The sequence below is a fragment of the Myripristis murdjan genome, chromosome 21 (assembly GCF_902150065.1).
Source record: "Myripristis murdjan chromosome 21, fMyrMur1.1, whole genome shotgun sequence".
Taxonomy (NCBI): domain Eukaryota; kingdom Metazoa; phylum Chordata; class Actinopteri; order Holocentriformes; family Holocentridae; genus Myripristis; species Myripristis murdjan.
In genome coordinates, this window is record NC_044000.1 from 30580990 (window position 1) to 30600666 (window position 19677).

The 19677-nt window shown below is 44.2% G+C and overlaps 1 protein-coding gene across 4 annotated transcripts in view; it reads left to right on the plus strand.

Moving 5' to 3' along the window:
- The window catches only part of myo1b (myosin IB), an 85748-nt gene that overhangs the window by 31187 nt on the left and 34884 nt on the right, over positions 1 to 19677 (plus strand). For all 4 annotated transcript variants that reach the window (XM_030081156.1, XM_030081157.1, XM_030081159.1 and 1 more), the window contains exons 4-7: positions 6905 to 6999; positions 10875 to 10979; positions 13331 to 13377; positions 18848 to 18911. In XM_030081156.1, coding sequence (XP_029937016.1) covers positions 6905 to 6999; positions 10875 to 10979; positions 13331 to 13377; positions 18848 to 18911 — 311 coding nt within the window. The remainder of the gene's footprint in view (positions 1 to 6904; positions 7000 to 10874; positions 10980 to 13330; positions 13378 to 18847; positions 18912 to 19677) is intronic.

Genomic DNA, 19677 nt, shown 5'->3' on the forward strand with positions numbered 1-19677 from the left:
AGACATGATCACCTCAGAAGTCACTTGTTTTTAGTAAACAAGAAACAAAATTTGTTTCTTGTTTGTAGCTAATTTTCACTTATTTCAAGTGAATTTTCACTTTTTCCACTGGCAAATTTTGACAATGAAACAAGCAAATTTTCACTTGAAACAAGAGACAATTGTCTAAAAACAGGTTACTTCTGAGGTGATCATGTCTTATTTTAAGTGTAATGAGATATTTGACTAGTAATAAGACATTTTTGACTTGAAATAAGACAAATAATCTTGGTAAGATTTTGCGTTTTTGCAGTGAAGAAGAAATACACGAATCCATTCATGTGGCTAAAGATCATTCAGTTTTCCTGGTGTACTATTTTAGGTGCTGATTTGTGCTGGACGTTAAATATGCAAATTATCCAGACAAATCATCAATGCCAGACGCTTAACATGAGCCAATGATGACGGAGAGCCGTTACACCCCGAGTTAATTAATAATTTGTAAGTGCTGAGACGTGTTTCGGGACGCGATTCCTGAGAGAGCGTGAAGTGGCTGGTGCGGCAGAAGTGTGAAGCCACCATGACTGCATGAGGAAGGCTGAGTCACGGGGAGCAGCACCAGGAGGGGAAGTCCTCACGCCTGACGGGGCTCTCGCTCTCTGGGCTAAAAAAAAAAAAAAAAAAAAAAAAAAAAAGCAGAATTGGCTCCTCTGTTTCCAACATCCTGTATGTGTTTGCACTCACTTTATGTATCTTTGCCGTTTCGTGCGTGTGTGTGTGTGTGTTTTTATTGTGGTGAAAAAAAAAAAGGAGGCGGTGGGAGGTGTGATTACCCCTCAGAACACGAGCCAGCCACGCCAACGCAATAATGTACAGACACATTCTCAATTGTGTGTAAGCCGGAGCTGTTAGGCAGCACCCTGCGGCGCCCATCTCTGTCCTCATTGTATGAAATCTCATCACGCAGCCAACTCTCTGAAGCTCTTTTAGCTCTTTTAAAGACCAATCGATGGAGCGGGGGGACGGGGTCAGCTGAATAATGTGGTTATTTCAGTCGCTAAATTAAATTCTGACCCTGTAACTGTGTGTTTTTTTCCCCTGTGAAGTGTGTTGGACACACACACGGGCTCAGAAGAAGCTCTGCTTTGTGTGTTACTCTGAGGATGTTTTGCTACCTTACTCAGCATGGCTATTTCCCCCTGCTTTCCCAGGATCAGACGAACAACTTGGATGTGTGTTTTCCCCCACTGCGGAAAACTAAATTGCTGCACAGTCAAGTAAATTAAAGCCCTGGACCCCCTTGAAGACGGACTTTGTGGGGGGGGCATCAATGAGTAATTCAGCAGCAGGCTCTTTAAGCAAACTCCGCGTGTTTGGATAAGAGATTTGGGGCAGCGGTGCATCATCCTGACTCATTTACTTTGATCAGCGGAGAGCTGTTCCTCACTGCACCTTGTTAATCACACAAAGGGAATGTGTAAATATAAAACTATTATTGTTATGATCTTGTGTCAGATATTTATAGCCGTCTTGTCCCGTGTGCTGACCAAACTTCCCCTCACCACATGTTTTGTAGAAACACACAGGCTTAAGCAGGGCACGACGCACAGATGGGCCACATCTGTGGGATCAAGCTCCTTGCTGAGTATATGTGTGTGTGTGTGTGTGTGTGTGTGTTTTTGCTGTTGTAGATGTGCCTATTTGACAGCTCCCTGCCTACTCACACCTGCAGCTCAGGCATCAATCTCTGTGACTATGCTCTTGTGTGTGTGTGTGTGTGTGTGTGTGTCTCTCACCCACTCTGGCCACCTGGTCCCACAGTGGCAGGAAAGAGTCGCTTCCTTGGCTGCTCCGTCAGCGCCAGCGGATGTCCTGAGGCCAGTCGGCCGCTGGAAGTGGCCAGATCACACTGAGATCACAGGCTACTGTACAGCCGTCGACCTCCGAGACAAACACACAGTGTGGAGGCCGAGGAGCTGACTCAGACGAGCACCAAAATACTGGACAGGGCTGATCCATGATGAATGGAGTTTGATTTTTGTAGAAATACAGTAGGTATACAAAATGAAACCTGTCCCATCTGTGCTACGTGAATCATCTTTAGTTTTTTCAGCAGGGCCTGCCATCTCTTGGTAGCTGGGTGGGCTGAGCTCCAGGCCCATACATCTTTACAGCTCCATTAGCATCTACAGATCTTGTGTTCAAAGAGAGCTGGATCTCCTCTCAAAGCGCCGCACCCTTCTTTTAGATCCAGGTTGCGGAGTGCGGGCCCTTCGTCTCCTCCCCTGTCCCGGTTACCAGAGGTTGGGATCAGAAAGGGCCGAAGATGACTATTTTCTACCGCTTACCTCATGCCAGTGTGGCTTTGCGTTCACCACTGCCACGTGCACGTCCAAATTACAGCCTGCTGGCAGATGTGTGAGGGGTGTGCCAAGCGCCGCTCCTGGTCCAAGGCCTTCTCCCAGCCTGCGCCTCCGCCCCGCCCTGCTGCAGGCCTCCACTCGGATCAAGGTGGCCTCAGACACTGCGGTGCCTCCGCTCTCTGGTTCTGTCCTCTGCCTCTGCCTTTTGATGGTGCCTCTCTGGTGTTTTGACATGGGTTGGACTTCCACACGGGCGAAAGGCTGCATCCGTTCTCTGTTTGCATTGCTTTCATGGTCTTAATGATTACATGATGCTGCGGCCTCGGGCATGTTAATTATGTCTAATTCTGATTTCTCTGTTTCTATCTTCCCTTCCCTTTGTCACTGGGTGTGTCCACAGTATAGAGTGAAATTTGTGGACTTTTTTTTTTTTTTTTTTCTAGATTTTATAAACATGAGCGATGTCATGCAGAGTTTTGGTTTTGGCTCTCACTCCCTTTGGGTGTTGCTGCTATCCTGATGAGTGGACTTCTTCTTACCCACCACAGCTTGCAGGTCTATTCATATTGTGATTATGGCCATTCATATTCATATGTACAGCTGTGTGTGTGTGTGTGTGTGCTATTGGGCAGAGCCCCTGGCAGAGGACCTCCCACTCTTTTTGCAGCCCTTCCTGTGCTTTTGGTACACCCCTCCCCCCGGCTTACGGCCCTCCTCTGATAATTGTGTGATGGTTTGCTCATTGTCAGAATCATGTCAGGCAGCGGGGCTGTTTTCACAAAGCAGACATCTGCTGCACTGCCCTGCACTTTTCAACGGTGACGTAATGTCCCCTGGCCCGTCTGCTCCATGCAATAGTGGAGGGTTAATGTACAGGAGAAGGGGGGCCAAGTTTAAGAGGGAGGGTTGGGCTTTAGGGGGAAAAGGCACCAGAGAAAAAGCTGCAACTGAGACTGGACTCTCAGTTAAAAAAAGGGCTTTATATCACATTAGATGTTTATCAAGTAACTTCATCAGCTTGACAAGAGGGGACTGCTGAGGCAACAAAGACCCCGTTCAGACCCGCTTTTAAAATGCGTCCCAGATCCGATCACACAAGCGAACAGCGCTGTAAGCACAGGTGTGAGCAGGGTTTGGTGCACCTCGGGGACACACTGTGATCTGATCTGGTGGTCAGGGATGCATTGCATTAGTCTTTGCAGTGTTAATGTTAAATGCATCCTGATCTATCCCTCACAACACTGCTCATTGCTTTGTGAGGATGGAGTGTTTGATAGAGCAAGTTTGTTGGTGGCATATCTGTTAGGCCATCCAGATAATAGACAGACAAGATATAAGGCATGGGATCAACCGAGATGGATATTAATACGGAGACTGAAAAAGGCCAAAAGGTGCAAAAGTGTCTCGTGTTTCAAGGCGTTTGGTGCTGGAGAGATTTGCTGGAGCAGGAGGAGGCTGGATTGGGGGGGTTGGGGTTGGTGGTTCGGCTGCAGGCTCCCCAGTCCAGATCTCTGTGTGATGGTGCAGAACTCAGTAGCTCCATTAGCCAGGCTGCGCTTTGACTCCGCACTGTGGCCTGGAATGCATTCATCTGGCCGTACATCTCGGCACTCGACTTTGTCATGGCTGCTTACCAGCAATCCACCGCTTTTCACATCGGAGGTCAATGGTAGTTCACCTTTATGTGATTATGCTCTCCAAGAGTGCGCTCATAGCCACAGTGACTCCACTAATACATTTATCCCTTTGGTGCCGTACCTCAAATTACATTAGGACCACAGTTTGGTTTTTCTTTTTCCGTGTCTGTGTGCATTTATCGTTAAGTTGCAGTACATAAAATGCACAAATCGCAGCATAATTCATTTCCCCCAGAAAACTGCATCAAGTCTGAGCAGCTCCCCCAGAAACTGCCTGTTTCCTAGCCTGTCTGACCCGTTTTGTGCCGCACTGCAGCTCCCGGTGTCGTACGCTTCATCCGAATGCAGCTTTGCCTCTACAAGTTGATGCAAAGTTGAGAACCTCGCCCCGGCCTCTGATGTGAACGTAGACATGCTGGATCCCCGTGTCAGGAGCCATCGACAGACCTCTGCGGTCGTGTCGTGTGAAAATCCCTGTCTGACTCTGCGGGCGTCTGGCATTCCAACAGTCAAGGGCAATTGGTGCATATAAACACTTAATCAATGACATTACTCAGAGGAACAGGAGAGCTGGAGTGCCCCTTCCCCCTCTGGGCAAGGAATTAGGCCAAATTAGACACCAGGGAGACGCTATTTTGATGCATTCCTGCACAACGACCCTGAGCTATGTTTACACTGATTGTCGAATCTAACATGTAATGTAGAAGACTTTTGATGGTTTTTGAAGTTAGCAGTATCGGATGACATGTAAGCATTTTTTTGTGCTACTCCCCCACTTTCTTTGAGCATGGTCGGGATTCAGCGTCTCGCTTTCAGGACACTTGAGCAGGACTGATGCCTGCCCTCACACGGGCTTGAACTCGAGCTTTCTCATTGACGTATGATCTCCCTACTCACTGCATTACCCCGCAGCTCACTCCTTAATGACGGCATAGCTCATCAGGGAGGTTTTGCGAGACATGCCAAACACACTTTACCTTGTCTCAAGCGATCACCGTATTTTCCCAACAAAGACGAGCTTTTGAGTCTGTCGAGAGGAAAAAAGGGGAAGCTTCTCGCAACATTTCCCCCCACAATCATAGCTATTATTAGTGGTGGCTTTGGAAAAAATTCCTGAGTAATGAATGTCAAAGTACAGATGGGAGGGGGAACGGGAGTTCTAGCAGGCTAATTTGAAGTCTCGTGGGCTGCTGGAGGAGAAAGTTGGAACAGCGTTCCTGCAGCGCTGTAGATAACTGTTTCCCTGCCAAATGGGTTCTGTAAAGAGCTATCGCCTCGGCCTCTCCCTGAAGTGTTCTTTCTCCATGGGCGTTTCACACGGAAATTATAAACCACCGCCTTACCCAGTATAAAAGGTTGTCATTGCAATATGACCCTCCACACCCTTCAGACCCTACTCCCAAGCCATCATAAGGGAGCGCTCGCATAAAGAGAGCTGCACAATAACAAATCTCCTATTGTTTGGGAATCCACTGGTGGTGAAACTGCAATAATCTGTCCCACTTTCTTATTGTGTCACTGTCCTGGAATGTGTGTGACAATGGGCTTCCTTTTATAACTCCCCTTTTTAAAATTCAGCCTAAACGAAACATCATTTGCTTTGCATTTTCGCTGAATCAGTGCAGCATTCAAACTGTTGCCAGGATTTCTGTGGCAGAAAGTAATTTTATGATGATATAAAATCACTCAAAGTCGAGTGATTGATGATGTGACAGTTGAAATGATAACTAACAATAGAAAAGCTATCTTTGGTGGTGGCTCAAAACAAACAAAAGCATTCAGGCACTGTATTTATGAACTAAAAATGCTTTTTAATAGTACCACTTAGATAGCAACTGCAGCAAAAAGAAAATTAAAGTAAAAACACCTAACCGATCACTTTAGCAGATAGAAAAAACAATAAGAACAATAATGAAATGGGCAAGAGGTGCAGCCCCTTTAATTACCATTCAATCAATTATCAGTCCGTTCTTTAATTTTGGTACTTCTTCTTTTGTATGATATTTATTGTCTTGGATGAGTAACTTGCCTCTTTAATGATTGTTGGCAGAGTGAGAGTGGCCACTCCCTCTACAAATTAGGGTCAACTGGTTCGTCTGATATGTATGTTTGTTTTAATTATTGTCTTTCCCATCCTGACAGATACATGAGGCCTAAACACATCTTGAGTTTTTACTTGTTTTTAGTGTTTAATAGAACTAGGCTGGTCTGTTAAAGGCATTTTTAATTCATAGAAAGGGCGCCTTGGTCTTTTTGTTCTGAATAATTAGTTTTAATACTCATCTGGGGTAAAAAAAAATGAAATTATGACATGTTTTTCGAGCGTGTAACTGTTCTTTTCCTGCTGTTGATTGCAAAAGCTTCGGCGGCATTAGTTTAGGAGTTCAAGCAGGAAATGGTCAATATTCCAAACTGTCAAAGCCAAATTCCCAATGCGAACCAGCCAGTGCAGCTAAATAAAGCTGCGAGTCACTCAGCCAGTCCAGTGGCTGTCCCACAGATGCGACCTAGTTTCCCAAAAAGCCACATGCTATTGATTAGGCGAGTCGCCATGCGGCCTGGCACAACAGTATCCAAATGAACTTTTACTACCCAGTTGCCTCCCCATCACCCCCAGAAATATCCTGGAAAATCGAGGATGAGCCAGGTAAAAAAAAAAAAAAAAAAAATTCTATTATACTAGTCCAGATATTCATATTCTGAGGAACATGAGCTTGGAAATTGGCACATTTAAACATCAAAGTATTGCATAAGGCAGTCAAAGGAGGCCAAGCACCTCTCACTTTAATCACACAAAAGCAAAATTTTCATCATGAGCCTCTGTCTGTTTGGTGCCATGTCTTTTTAATCTCCATAATGAGGATAAGACATGTATTATTAATATTTAAAAAAAAAACTCTTCACACTTGTGCTTCTGTGTTGCAGCTACGCCTTGGCAGATGAGGCCTACCGCTCGCTACGGGACCAGGACAAAGACCAGTGCATCCTCATCACAGGCGAGAGCGGAGCGGGAAAAACTGGTTAGTGACTCAGCGCTCACTCCATTTACTCGTTCACCTTTTATTTACCCGGGGAAAGTCGTACCGGTGGTTAGCTAATGTCCCCCTGCAGGCTTGAAATGTACCATGAACGCCTCTTGTTTGCAGTGCTTAACAATAGCTCAGAGCACAGTCAGAAAAAAAAACAGTAACTGTGTGATAAGGCAAGCCACAGCACAGAGTGTGATCACGTCTGGATCCAGCCTGAAGGCCAGCTGGATGCCACTTTTGTTTTGGGAAAACATTGCATCATGTTTGTACCTGAAACTGGAACTACCCTCCATGCTGACCTACATCTGCAATATGTGAGAAATGATTGCGATAGACAAATCACAATGGAACAGTGTGGATGAGGGTGGCGCCGTTAGATTAGAGTAGACTGCAATAGACAGACTGGAAGGAAAATTTGCCCTGGGCACAACAGTTCCTGCTGCAAAAAAGACACAAACACATGCAATACATAAATACACACAAGATACATAGAATACACAAAGATACACACTGATGTGCAATTATATTGGCTCATTTGGACAGAACATGCATGAATTTGGCATTTTTGGGCTGTAGAATTAGCAGGATTTGAATGGAGGAGGGGGACAAACGAGTGTTTGCATCTGTTGACCCGACGAGAGGGAACCTGAGACGTTCGCCTGGCGGGCGGAGCTGGATATGACTTGATTCTGAGATGATTTTCTCCGCCCGACTCGATCGTGTTTTCATAGATGGCCCGAAGGCTTGGATGTTGTTTGACTCCTGTAATATTCACAGCTCGGTGTGAGACAGGTGAGCCGAGGGCCTTTAACGGCTCCGCCAAATCCCCAAAACTCTCTCTATTACCTGCATGGTGAAAGAGGAGTATCACTCTCTGGTTGTGGAGTCACTGAAACCCTCGATGGCCGTATCATCGGGGAACTTAATATTATTTAATTGTCCTCGGAGCTGCAGGTGCAATCATTTGTGTGCAGGTTGAATGGTTAGGTGATGTTACCTGCCTTGCAAAGTGCCAAGTCCCATTGTCAGCACCTGCCTTGTTGAGTCAACAAAGTCGGACAAAACACAAGAGGAAAAGCACAATGAGAATTAATATTGAAGGGCTGAATGGACACACACACACACACACACACACATATATATATATATACAGTCATACACAGCACTGTAAAGCTCCTGTCATATCAGGTTACCACATTTTAATCCCATTAAAGCTCCTGACTTCACATCGAGTTCCAATATCAGCCTTTCCTTCAGTTTCAGTGTTTGATTTCTGCTTTGATATTAAGAAAGCACGGTGGAGGTTATTTTATAAATTGTTTCTCAGCATCTTGAGCAACTCTGAGTTCTTTGAAGATGATGAAATGGATGCTGCACTGTTTGATGTTGTTCTTTTATTCATTCATGGTTCCACCCTAAGACCCTTTTTCATCTTTGTGCGTGTTTATTGGTGCCTCAACGTGATGTTAACAGAAATAGCACCCGAACTGGATTTGCATGCATTTCCCAGATTGAGGGAGTGATTTTTTTTATTAAAGCAGTGTTACCTCATTCAGCTGATCTGAAAGTTGCAGCATGTTGCCCTCATCTCAAACAAGCAGGAATCATCTTGATACCGTGTGCTTCAAACAGCCTTTGTGGTTTAGACTGAAACCTTAATCTTTTGTTGTTGTGAATTATTATTATTATTATTACCAGCACTCTTTCCCTGAATTTCCTGTGAATGCTATTTTCACAGTCCAACACCGTTTTTTTTTTTTTGTTTTTTTTTTGTTTTTTTTTTTTTTACCCCGCAGTATCACTACATTTCACAAAGCCTGAGTGAAAGGGCTGGGAATTGGCAGGTACAGGATTACAGCGACACTTCAGCACCCGTTTGCTACATATTATGATTTTTTTCAAATATCCTGAAATTGGAAAATTTGTGACTGCAGATTTTAAGGCCCCTGCTTGTGGAGTTAATGGAAAAATTGACTTGGTAATAGAAAAAAAAAGACATGTATCAGTTCAGGGGAAATGCTGCAATAATTTTTTTTTTTTTTTTTAATATCGATTTTCTGTCTCACCCACCTTACTGAGTACAAGCTGATGGATCATGTAGTCCATCAGCATATTTTACGTGAAGCCGCAGCCTCTTGAGGATTTAACAGATTCACTCCATGGAGCTGGTCACACAGATGAATTTGGATTTGAGTGTTGAATAAGACCAAAGGAAAATATGCCTGCGTCTCCGGTGTGAGCGCTCGTGTCTTCAGGGCTGGTAATAATCCATCCAGCCACGGTTGGAGGTTCAGATGAACAAAAGGATATTATCAGATGCCAGTATCGTCTGCAGGAGACGTTGCATACTGCACCGTCTGAGAGAAATGACTAAGGAAGTTTATTTTTCTGTCTTAAGAGATTAAAAAAAGTCATGATCATACAGCGCATATCTTTTAATCAGCCATCTCGATCTTTTTGGAGCAGCCGTTTTGTTTTGACTCGCCCGGGGGTTGTCAACATGTGGTCTGAGGAACCTTAGGGGTCCTTGAGCGGCTTCCAGGGGGCCCTCAGCAGGATGAGGAACCGTTTCAGTTCACTACACTGCAAAAAGTCAAATCTTACCAAGATTATTTGTCTTATTTCAAGTCAAAATGTCTTATTTCTAGTAAAAATATCTCATTACACTTAAAATAAGACATGATCAGCTCAGAAATAACTCGTCTTTAGACAATTTTCACCTGTTTCAAGTGAAAATTTACTTGAAACAAGTTAAAATTAGCTTGAAACAAGAAACATATTCTGCCAATGGAACAAGCAACTTGTGACACAAGTGAACAAGTAAAAATTTGCTTGTTCCATCATGTCTTATTTTAAGTGTAATGAGATATTTTGACTAGAAATAAGACATTTTTACTTGAAATAAGACGAATACTCTTGGTAAGATTTGGACTTTTTGCAGCGTACAACTTAATTCAATAGAGATTTTTATGACACAAAAATGTATAAATGATTATTTTAATATTGAATGACACCTTAATGATGTAATAACACGAAGCAAAATATCTCATCGTATCAGGATCCATCAGGCCACATCACTTCAAACAGGGCTCTGTGACTTATGAAAGTCATATTTGGTGCTCGGAGTATAAAAACGTTTGAAAGCCTCTGATCACAAGGCTGCGTGTCTGGGCCACAGGCTGTCTGAAAGAAAATCTGGGCCTGTTTTGGTGTCGGCTCCATCAGCGGTCGATGCCAATAACTGCTGTCAAGGCCGTCCCTGTCCCGTCGAGGCTCATCTCAAACATCATCAGTCTGGGTCACAGGGCAGATGATCCAAACACCATCATCTTACAAGACATGTCGCCTGTACCAGACAGAATCAAGACGCCCTGAGAGCGTGTATCAGCTTTTTTTTTTTTTTTTTTCCACTCCATAAATTCAGGGTTACATTTTCCCATCAACACACACGCCGGCTGTCTGAGCCTTTGGAACTGGCCCCGGTCCCGACACATGAGAGGGGAATCTGGGCGAGCGGGGGTAATCCCAGCAGATCCCGACGAGGCCGCGGCTCTCATAAGTTTCCCGCTCGCTTCCCAGTGAAAGCCGTTAATATTGATGATGATAACTTGATGCAATAATGGCAACCATCTAACCAAACAAGGTGGGTGTTTTGCACGGGGTGTGTGAAACGGGGGCCCCGGGCTAAATGAGCGCTCCACACCCCGCCCTGATGGGGCTCCAGGGGGATGATGTAAGGGGGTTTTCAGGACGGGGGGAGGGGGGAGGTGTATGTCACACTTGTTCCTGAGCCATGTCTAGCACAGGCCGTGACCTAATATTTGTGTGTGTATATGTATATGTGTGTGTGTGTGTGTGTGTTACAGAGGCGAGTAAGCTGGTGATGTCATACGTGGCAGCGGTGTGTGGGAAGGGCCAGGAGGTCAACAAGGTCAAGGAACAGCTGCTGCAGTCCAACCCCGTCCTGGAGGGTGAGTGAAGCCTCTGCCCGGCCGGCACCAGACATCAACAGATAATTAATCAGTTATAATTTAGATATTTGATTGATTAATTTAGTCATTTATCAAGTAAAAAAAAAGCCAAACATTTGCTGATTCAAACTTCTTAAGATAAGATCACTAGATAGATAGATAGATAGATAGATAGATAGATACTTTATTCATCCCGAAGGAAATTTGCAGTTTTTCAGCAGTATCCACAGATTACAAGATTAAATAAATAAAAAATAAAGAATAAGATCTAAGTACAACACACTAGAGATCTAGGTGCAACAGTGTGCAAAAAACAATGTGCAAAAAAAACGTGTGCATAGATGTAGGTCAATGCAGCGTTAAGGCGCTAAGATAACATAAACAATACAAAATTATACTTTTTAAAATTTTTTTCAAATCCTTGTAGGTCTAAAGAAGCAATCTGATGTCACTTTGGCGTCTGTTGACTTTCCATGAGTGTTTGTCATTATATTTGCCATTTTATGGACAAAATGATTAAGAAATGAATCCTGTCCAATCGGGGTGTCGCACCAAGAGTGTCGCCCTTATTTAGACCCAATGCCAAATTCACTTTTTTATTCGGTTTGTTGGTTGGACCGGGGTTCCCACAGTCCTGGAGAACCCAGAGAACTCACTGAGCTGCTTTCATCGCGTGCGAGTTTCATCCCGCCGCTTCACTATGATATACGTCCAAGACATTTTGGAAATGCCGTTTTGTACATAAACATGTTTGTCTGATTTAAAGGGGGGTGGGGGGGGGGGGGGTCGTGAACATCAAGCGCCCTGGTCGATGTGGGTACGCCCAGAAGGATGTTTCCTATTGCCACATTCCTGAGTGATAGATTTAGCAAACCGAAGACATGGGACATCTGAATCAGGGATTAAGCTGCAACAACAACAGAAAAAAAAAAATAACCTTTTGATATGGACGCGGATAAATATTAGTCACAGAAATTACACAGTCACGGAAATGTCAGGCTTATTAGTGAAAAATGCGTCAGATCTCTGCAGAACTTTCACTCACTCGGTCGTTTCCACAATGCACTTATTTTCTCAACCTATTCCCAGTGTAGCACACATAGGCGACCACCCCCCAACCCTCTACCCACACACACACACACACACACACACCTCCTCCTCTTCCTCCCGTACAGTTGAGCGCTGGCAGAGGAGCAGCTGGGTTTTAATTGGGGGCAGCAGACAGGAAATGCCCATGAATGATGAAGCTGTGTGCTCGGGCTTGAGCCGCTGCAGAGCCTCGGCACATCTGTAAGAGTTTAGCTGCTGCTAATGTAACGGCCTGCAAGCTGGAGAGAGAGAGAGAGAGAGAGAGAGTGAGAGAGAGTGTGTGAGACAGAGAGAGAGAGAGAGAGTGTGTGAGAGAGAGAGACAGAGACAGACCTTTGTTTGCTCTGACTCTTTTTTGTGTTTTCTTTCTTGTTCTATTCGTCTTCTATCACCAACTCTCTCTCTTTCTCTCTCTCTCTCTCTCTAATTCCTCCTGCCCTCTTGCTTTCTTTAACTTTATCTCCTCCCGTCTCTTTTGTTCTCTGCGCTCTCTCTCTCTCTCTCTCTCCCCCCCCTCCGGCTGCCGGCGTGCTGGCTGAACCGGCGGCCCACACACTCGCGTTAACGTCGGACTCGGGCACACATTAATCAGCTATTATCAGCAATTAAGCGGAGTTAGACTCACAGCAGAGCGCTGACTGACACGTCATTAGCATTTTAATGTAGAAATGTGCTCGGGAGGGAAGGGAGCGAGGCGTCGTTTGCAAAAAGAGCACAGGAGGAAATGGCTCGCTTCGAAGGCCTCGACACACACACTTTCAAAGTGCCTCTAAAAACCGAGGTATTCATGCTTTACCTTTGAAGATAATGCTTACCTGAGGAAATTCATGTGGTCTGACTTTTTCACTTGTAGACATGTAGACAAATAGGCTCTTCATGTCAGGTCAGTAATAAAACCCTCAAGAAACTATTATATTTGATGTTATTTATCTATAAACACACACACACACACACACACACACCGAAGCGCTTTGACTTTAATGTGGCGTGACTGCAAGGTTCATCTCCTCCTAAGCCTGGAAAGCCCCGGTGCTTTGCATAATCCATACAGCATTATCGGGCTTCATCAGTACAAATGTCTCTGATCCATCCACTGCATGATTGACGGCTTAGCTGCAGCGGCGGCGCGGCGTTCGGGATCATCGATACGTTTTTGGCGCCCCCTCGGCCCGTCGTCTCGGCAGCCGTGAGCTCATCAGTCAGTTTGAATCGCACGTCTCTTCCTGAAATACCCAAATCAAGATGTTTCCTTTCTTTTCCAGCCTTCGGGAACGCCAAAACAGTGAGGAACGACAACTCGTCCCGATTCGTGAGTATCTCCTTCACCGTCCATGTGTGTCAGTGTGTCGTTTGCTCCCACAATGAGGCTTTATTCGCTGAGGATTATGCACAGGCCGGACGTTTTGATCCACATGTCGGCATAATCAAACTAGCCCAGTTTGTGCGTTAGTGTCTTTCTCTTTGTTGTCTCTCTAATGTCTCTGTTCGCTTTCAGAATAAGACCTGCAGTGTTACTTTCCTCTCTGGTTTTCTTTGTCCCTCTCCACATCTGCCTCGACTTCTGCAAAGTACAGTTGGTTTTAGGATCTGTGCAGTTTATAGTATAGTTTTTTTTTTTCACCTGATGTTGCTTGATCAATACCATGATTAGGATGTGGCTCTGATGTCAGTACTGCAAAAACGCAAAATCTTACCAAGATTATTTGTCTTATTTCAAGTCAAAAATGTCTTATCACTAGTCAAAATATCTCATTACACTTAAAATAAGACATGATCACCTCAGAAATAACTTGGTTTTAGACAATTTTCACTTGTTTCAAGTGAAAATTTGCTTGAAACAAGTGAAAATTTGCTTGTTTCATTGGCAAAATTTGTTTCTTGTTTCTGAATTTTCACTTTTTCCACTGGCAAATTTTGCCAATGAAACAAGCAAAACAAAAATTGTCTAAAAACAAGTTACTTCTGAGGTGATCATGTCTTATTTTAAGTGTAATGAGATATTTTGACTAGAAATAAGACATTTTTGACTTGAAATAAGACAAATAATCTTGGTAAGATTTTGCATTTTTGCAGTGAACACATTCAAACTCTTTGGAAGCTGTCAGGCCACAGAGACTGAAGGTTTCTCTTGGTGTTGTCGTGTCAGTCAAAACCCCCAGATTCAGCCGCTGGATCCTGTCCTGCGGTGGCCTTTCTGAGAGCTAACGAGATTAAAATCCTTCATTTGGTTTGTTTTATTTGAAACAACCTTTTCATTCCCTACTCTGATGCAGGTGTTTGTTTAATGGTGATGCTAAAAATCAGAGCTGCAGAAATGAGTGCATTGACAAACCCAGTCCTGAGCAGCAAGTGTAGACTCCGTCACGTCACACACACACACACACACACACACACACACACACACTGAGCTCCAAACAGGGAATAAACTCAGGACAGCTCCAGCTCCTCCTGGCCACGTCCAGATGTCTGCAGCCGGCCTCTTCCAGCACATCGCCGTGTTTGAGGAAGCTCTTCCTGCATTTTTCTTTTTTTGCCAAGTTTTCCCACTGCTGTTTTGTTTTCCTAAAGAAGGGACGACCAAAGTGATGTGTCATCTCAGCTGCAACAGGCCGGACAGTTCTGCAGTCTGCAAGAAATGGCCTGTGTGTGTGTGTGTGTGCTGGTGTGCAGGCAGCGTCGGAGGCGTGCGTTTGACTGCAAACCTCCGATTACGGTGATGACCTTTGACCCGCTCTGCTGCTCACACAGCGGCCAAATGCCAGAGCGGAGCAAACATTCGAGCTGTCACTTTGTCCCGCGTGTGAGCGACCGGCGAACACACTCTGCGAACCACAGCCAGGAAAACACGATCAAACTCTTCTGCTTTGTGCTCATTTCTGCAGACACATGAAACAGGGGCCAACACGGTCACAACAAACAAGCCAAGAGAAAAGGGCTTGTCTGTGTGATTGGCTGCCGGGCACACAGATAATTTTTTACACATTATCCACTTCATCAAGGGAGCACTTATTTCCAACTCATCTCCTAAATGACCGTGCGCCCCACAGGGGTTTGAAGATGAGAGATTTGAGGAACCCCCGTGCAGCCGCCTCTTCCCTGTGCATGACGTACAAATACCAACAAACCAGTTTCACTTTCCGTTTTATTTGCATCGCGTCAAATCATAACAAAAGTCATCACAGGTCATTCTTCTTCTGTGACCTTTCGGTGGCCAGATACGAGAAGCACCGGGGGATTTTCCGATGCGTCGATTTTCCTGTCCGACCACGGCTCTGCATCCGTGGAAATTTTTCAACTTGAGTGAAGTCAGTGGAGAATGACTGAAATACTTAAGCATAATGAACACAGGCTATTATGATGCTGATACTGATTAAATGTGACAATTAAGGTTGATGTGTAATGTTACGTTATGTATTGAATAACTGTTAAGCAAAAATGTGTAAATCGATAATGCATGCACAAGTTTTTAGGTTGTTTTTTTTTTTTCAAATACAGGGTGACACAAAAAAACGGGAACTTTTTACCAATCCAATAAAACCAAGAGTGATGGAAGAAAAATATTTTATTCATAGTAATTGAAACCTTAAAACATGCCATTTAAGAAACAATGATGGAATATTAATTTTTTAAAAAATTGTGCTGCCACTTGCTCATGTCTGCCAATACGCACTTCAAAGATTCCCGTTTTTTTGGGTCACCCTGTATAAACCATTTAGTCAGCCACTAGTTCATGATGATCTTGTTTGAATTTGCTGGCTAGCTAATGTTAGTCCCTGCAGCCGCCAGTATAAATCTATGTCCCGTGATCGGAGAACAACGGACACTAGGGGGCGCCTTCAAACTGTTGTTCGTGTAGTCGTCTACCGTTAAAAGGCGGCTTGTGGCTGTTTGGAGACGGCACAGTAAGCATCACTGAACCTCTCTCGCCGATTTCGTTTTTTGGTCAGGAAGGCATTTCGGCGCTCGCTATCTTAAGCCGGGTTCCTGGCGAGGCGGCCCGGCGGCAGCAGTCTGACTCAGATCCGAGTTCATTTTCATTTTCGCGACGTGAATGTTTCTTTTGCTCTGGACTCTTTGCAAGCCGGGCCCAATTAGGATGAATAAATCCCGTTAGATGCCAAGAAAAAAAAAAAAAAAAAAAAAAACGAATCAAAACACACCCAGTGCCTGCCACAAGGCTGAGGAATTTTTCCTCAGTGTATCGTGGTTTTTATCACAATTTGCTCTGCCAGCAGCCAAAGTGCCAGTATACTTTTACTGTGCCACTTTTTTTTTCTTTCCCTGTTTTTTTTTTTTCACCATATGCCATCTCCCGTGTGCGGTGGCACTGCTAAAGCTGTGCCACATAACGCCTATCTACATCCCGGTGCTCCGGCTTACAGGCACTCATAACAGGGAGTATTATAAAGGATTAGGCCCCTGATCCGTTTATATTTAGGTAACCTTGGAGTAAAACCGCTGGACAGTCGTAGCTCATCACCTACAAAGCAGACAGATCAAACTGTCACTTCATTTTGTGGCGGGTGACAGACTTATTGAGCTTGGCCTCGGTCCTCTCGCCGCTCGAGCTTTCCCTGCTCCGAGGATCTGTCTGCTATAAATACAAGAGAGAGGAGGGGAGAAAATCAAACTGTCCGGCACACAGGACTCGCTGTTCTAACTCCCAAGCTTCAAACTGAAGGGGAGAGAGAGAGAGCGGGAGAGAGAGGGGCTGAAATGGTTTGTTTGACTCTTCCAGCAGAGAGAGGGAGAAGGAAAAAAAGGTCATTTCCTCCACAGAGGCCAGTTATTTCATAGCAATTCTTTCTGGTGATTGGCAGCTGGTTTTATGAATACATCTGCTGCCCGGAGGCACTGACTTTATAGAGTTTGAGGGAAAGAACTTCAGGGCTCTAGTATGCAATCATTTTTTCATTTTTTTTTTTTTTTTTGTATTTTGCAACTGTTTGTAGACTTTTGAGATAAAAATAAAGAAAGAAAGAAAGAAAGAAAGAACAGGTGGCACCTGTGCGGCTTGCAAGATGATTTTTTGTCATTTTTGTTCATGGTGCCTTCGCTCGCCATGTAATTTGACAGCATCTCACCCTCACACACTCACACCTCTGCGTGCACAAGTGTAGCTCCTTGTGTGTATCGTGTAGTGTGTCATGGAGAAACACACACTTGCCACTGTAAACTTCAGAGGCTAAAAATGAACCCCATGCAATGCAGAGCCATTACAGAGGACTGTTTCGCACTTTTCATTATTATGCACGATTCATTTGCCCGTCGTTTAATAAATTAGGCTTCAAATCTCCTGACTGCATCCATTGAGTCGGTGCCACCACAGACCAGAGAGTGATTATGCATCATCACAAGAATTTCAAGAGCCTGGCGTCATCAAAACTTAATAAAAGTGAGATGGAAACTGTCTCAAAGTGTAATACTAAATATATTGAAGTCTGGCCTCTGCTTGTTTTAATAGGCGGCGAGTTATGGGTTTCCTTGCACAGTTTTGACTCAGAACTCCTATAATAATAATTGATGGAGTAAGACTGGCAGTGAAAGATTCATTTTTACCACTAACATAGCTAAAATTTTATTATTATTATTTTTTATGGTGATTAATATAAGTTCATTGCACACACAGATGTACATCACTATTACACAATGTGAGAAGTTGGGGAAGGCGTCCAGTCAAAGCAATCATTTGAGATTAACAATCTGACAGAAATTCATGGCTATTTAGTGCAGGGTCCAATTAATTAATACATAAATCATTTTGGGGAAAGAAAAAAAAGCAGGCAGTATGTACAATATTAGTAAGGAATTTGTATCTGAAAGAGAAAAATAATGCAAAGGAAGCGATCACACTTTACAACTAGGGCTCAAGATTCAAAATTATGAAAGTGGCCTGTACGTCATTTCATTCGATGCTGCTGAAATAATATTTTTATGGCAGTTTTAACGTCTAATCCCCTGTGTGATGTCAGTTAACCGAACATGCTGTTGGCGTGAATGAGGCAAATTGCAACGCAGTCATATAGCCGCGTTTCCGTTTGTCCTTGTTGCATCTTTTGTCTTTGTCTTTTGATTGGCGTGAAAACTCTTCCTTGGTTCAGGACCAGTTTTTCCTCAAAGTTTCATGCAAATCCGTCAGCAACGTTTTGAGATATCCTGCTCACGGACAGACAGACGCAAAACCTCCGCCACCTCCTTGCCAGGCGATAAGAAAACAAAACCCGTTTGCAGATGATGTTGCTCTTTTGAGGACCTCGACACTTTGCATCTAAAAGCACTTGATGTTCTCATTTTTTTGTATTAAAAGTATTAAAATCGAGCAAAGTGAGAAGCACTCCCCTTGTCGCTGTGTGGGCTACACACAGCCGAGGTGAGAAAACGTTACGCTGGAGAAGGTTTGGTGCCACTATGACAGCAAATTATGAGATCGCGTCGCTAAAATGTTCAACCCCCGGTGGAAAATGTTAGTTTGGAGCCATGTCAGAAGTATAATTGGATGTTCACGGGCTTGTGTTTCAGCGAGGTTCGCCTCACCGTGGCACCGAGGCTTTGTCATCAAGGGCACGCCTGGGACCCAATTAATCCCCTCGGTTCTTATCATCTTATTTTGTCTGTGTCAAAAGTCCTAGAGGCTAGAAAAGGTCATTGACTCGGTACAATGAGAGCAGTTTTTTTGTTGTTTTTTTTTTTTTTTTTTCCCCTGTTCGTCTTTGGGTATGATAATCGGGGTGTTTTAGTTTCAGGAAGTTCTGTTCTAACTGCTGTGCTCTGGGCCGCAGGGGAAATACATGGACATCGAGTTTGACTTCAAAGGCGATCCTCTGGGTGGAGTCATCAGCAACTGTGAGTATTATTGGGAAGAATGCCCTTTTTATAAAAGCTGTGTCCTATTAATGCCCTCTTTCCTGTTAGTGATTATGCAGTCGATGAATGGCACACACACACTCACACACACACACACACACACTGTCTTCTTTCACCGCTTCTCGTCATGTTCCTCCTCTGATATCATTATGAACCTTTGACTAATTGGGTTGCTCTCTCGGTGACTGCGCCGGCGTCCCGGTGCGAGGCAAACACCGATCACGCGTGGCGACGCTTCCGGCTCATTCTTCCTAAAACGGGGAGTTAACGAGACTTTGCCGAGTCCAAGTCAGCATCGATTGGCTCCGAGTTTGAAAATCCTCAAATAAGCTCCCGGAAATGTCACTTAGGCTGGTTTGTTTCACACACACACACACACACACATCCGTGAGCTGGGTGGGAGGAAAATCTATAATCTCACTTTCATCATCTCAAGTTTACTGACAAACGTTTTGCCATTTAAATGTCTTCATATGAAAAAGGTCATATGAAAAAGGAGAGAAAAAAATCACCCTATTCTTTGCATTCCCACGTGATTTATTTTTTAATGAGCTCACGTTTCGACCATCTGTTTGGAACGCTGATTGAAAATAAAGAGCAGTGTGTGGGTGTTTTCGCTTTTTCATGGGTAGAGCACGTTTCCTTCATCAGATACAAGGCTAGGTTCATGTTGAGATCATTTGAGTTTATATATCATTACTGTAAGGATCCAGCCATCACATTTAGAGCAGCAAACTCACTCGAT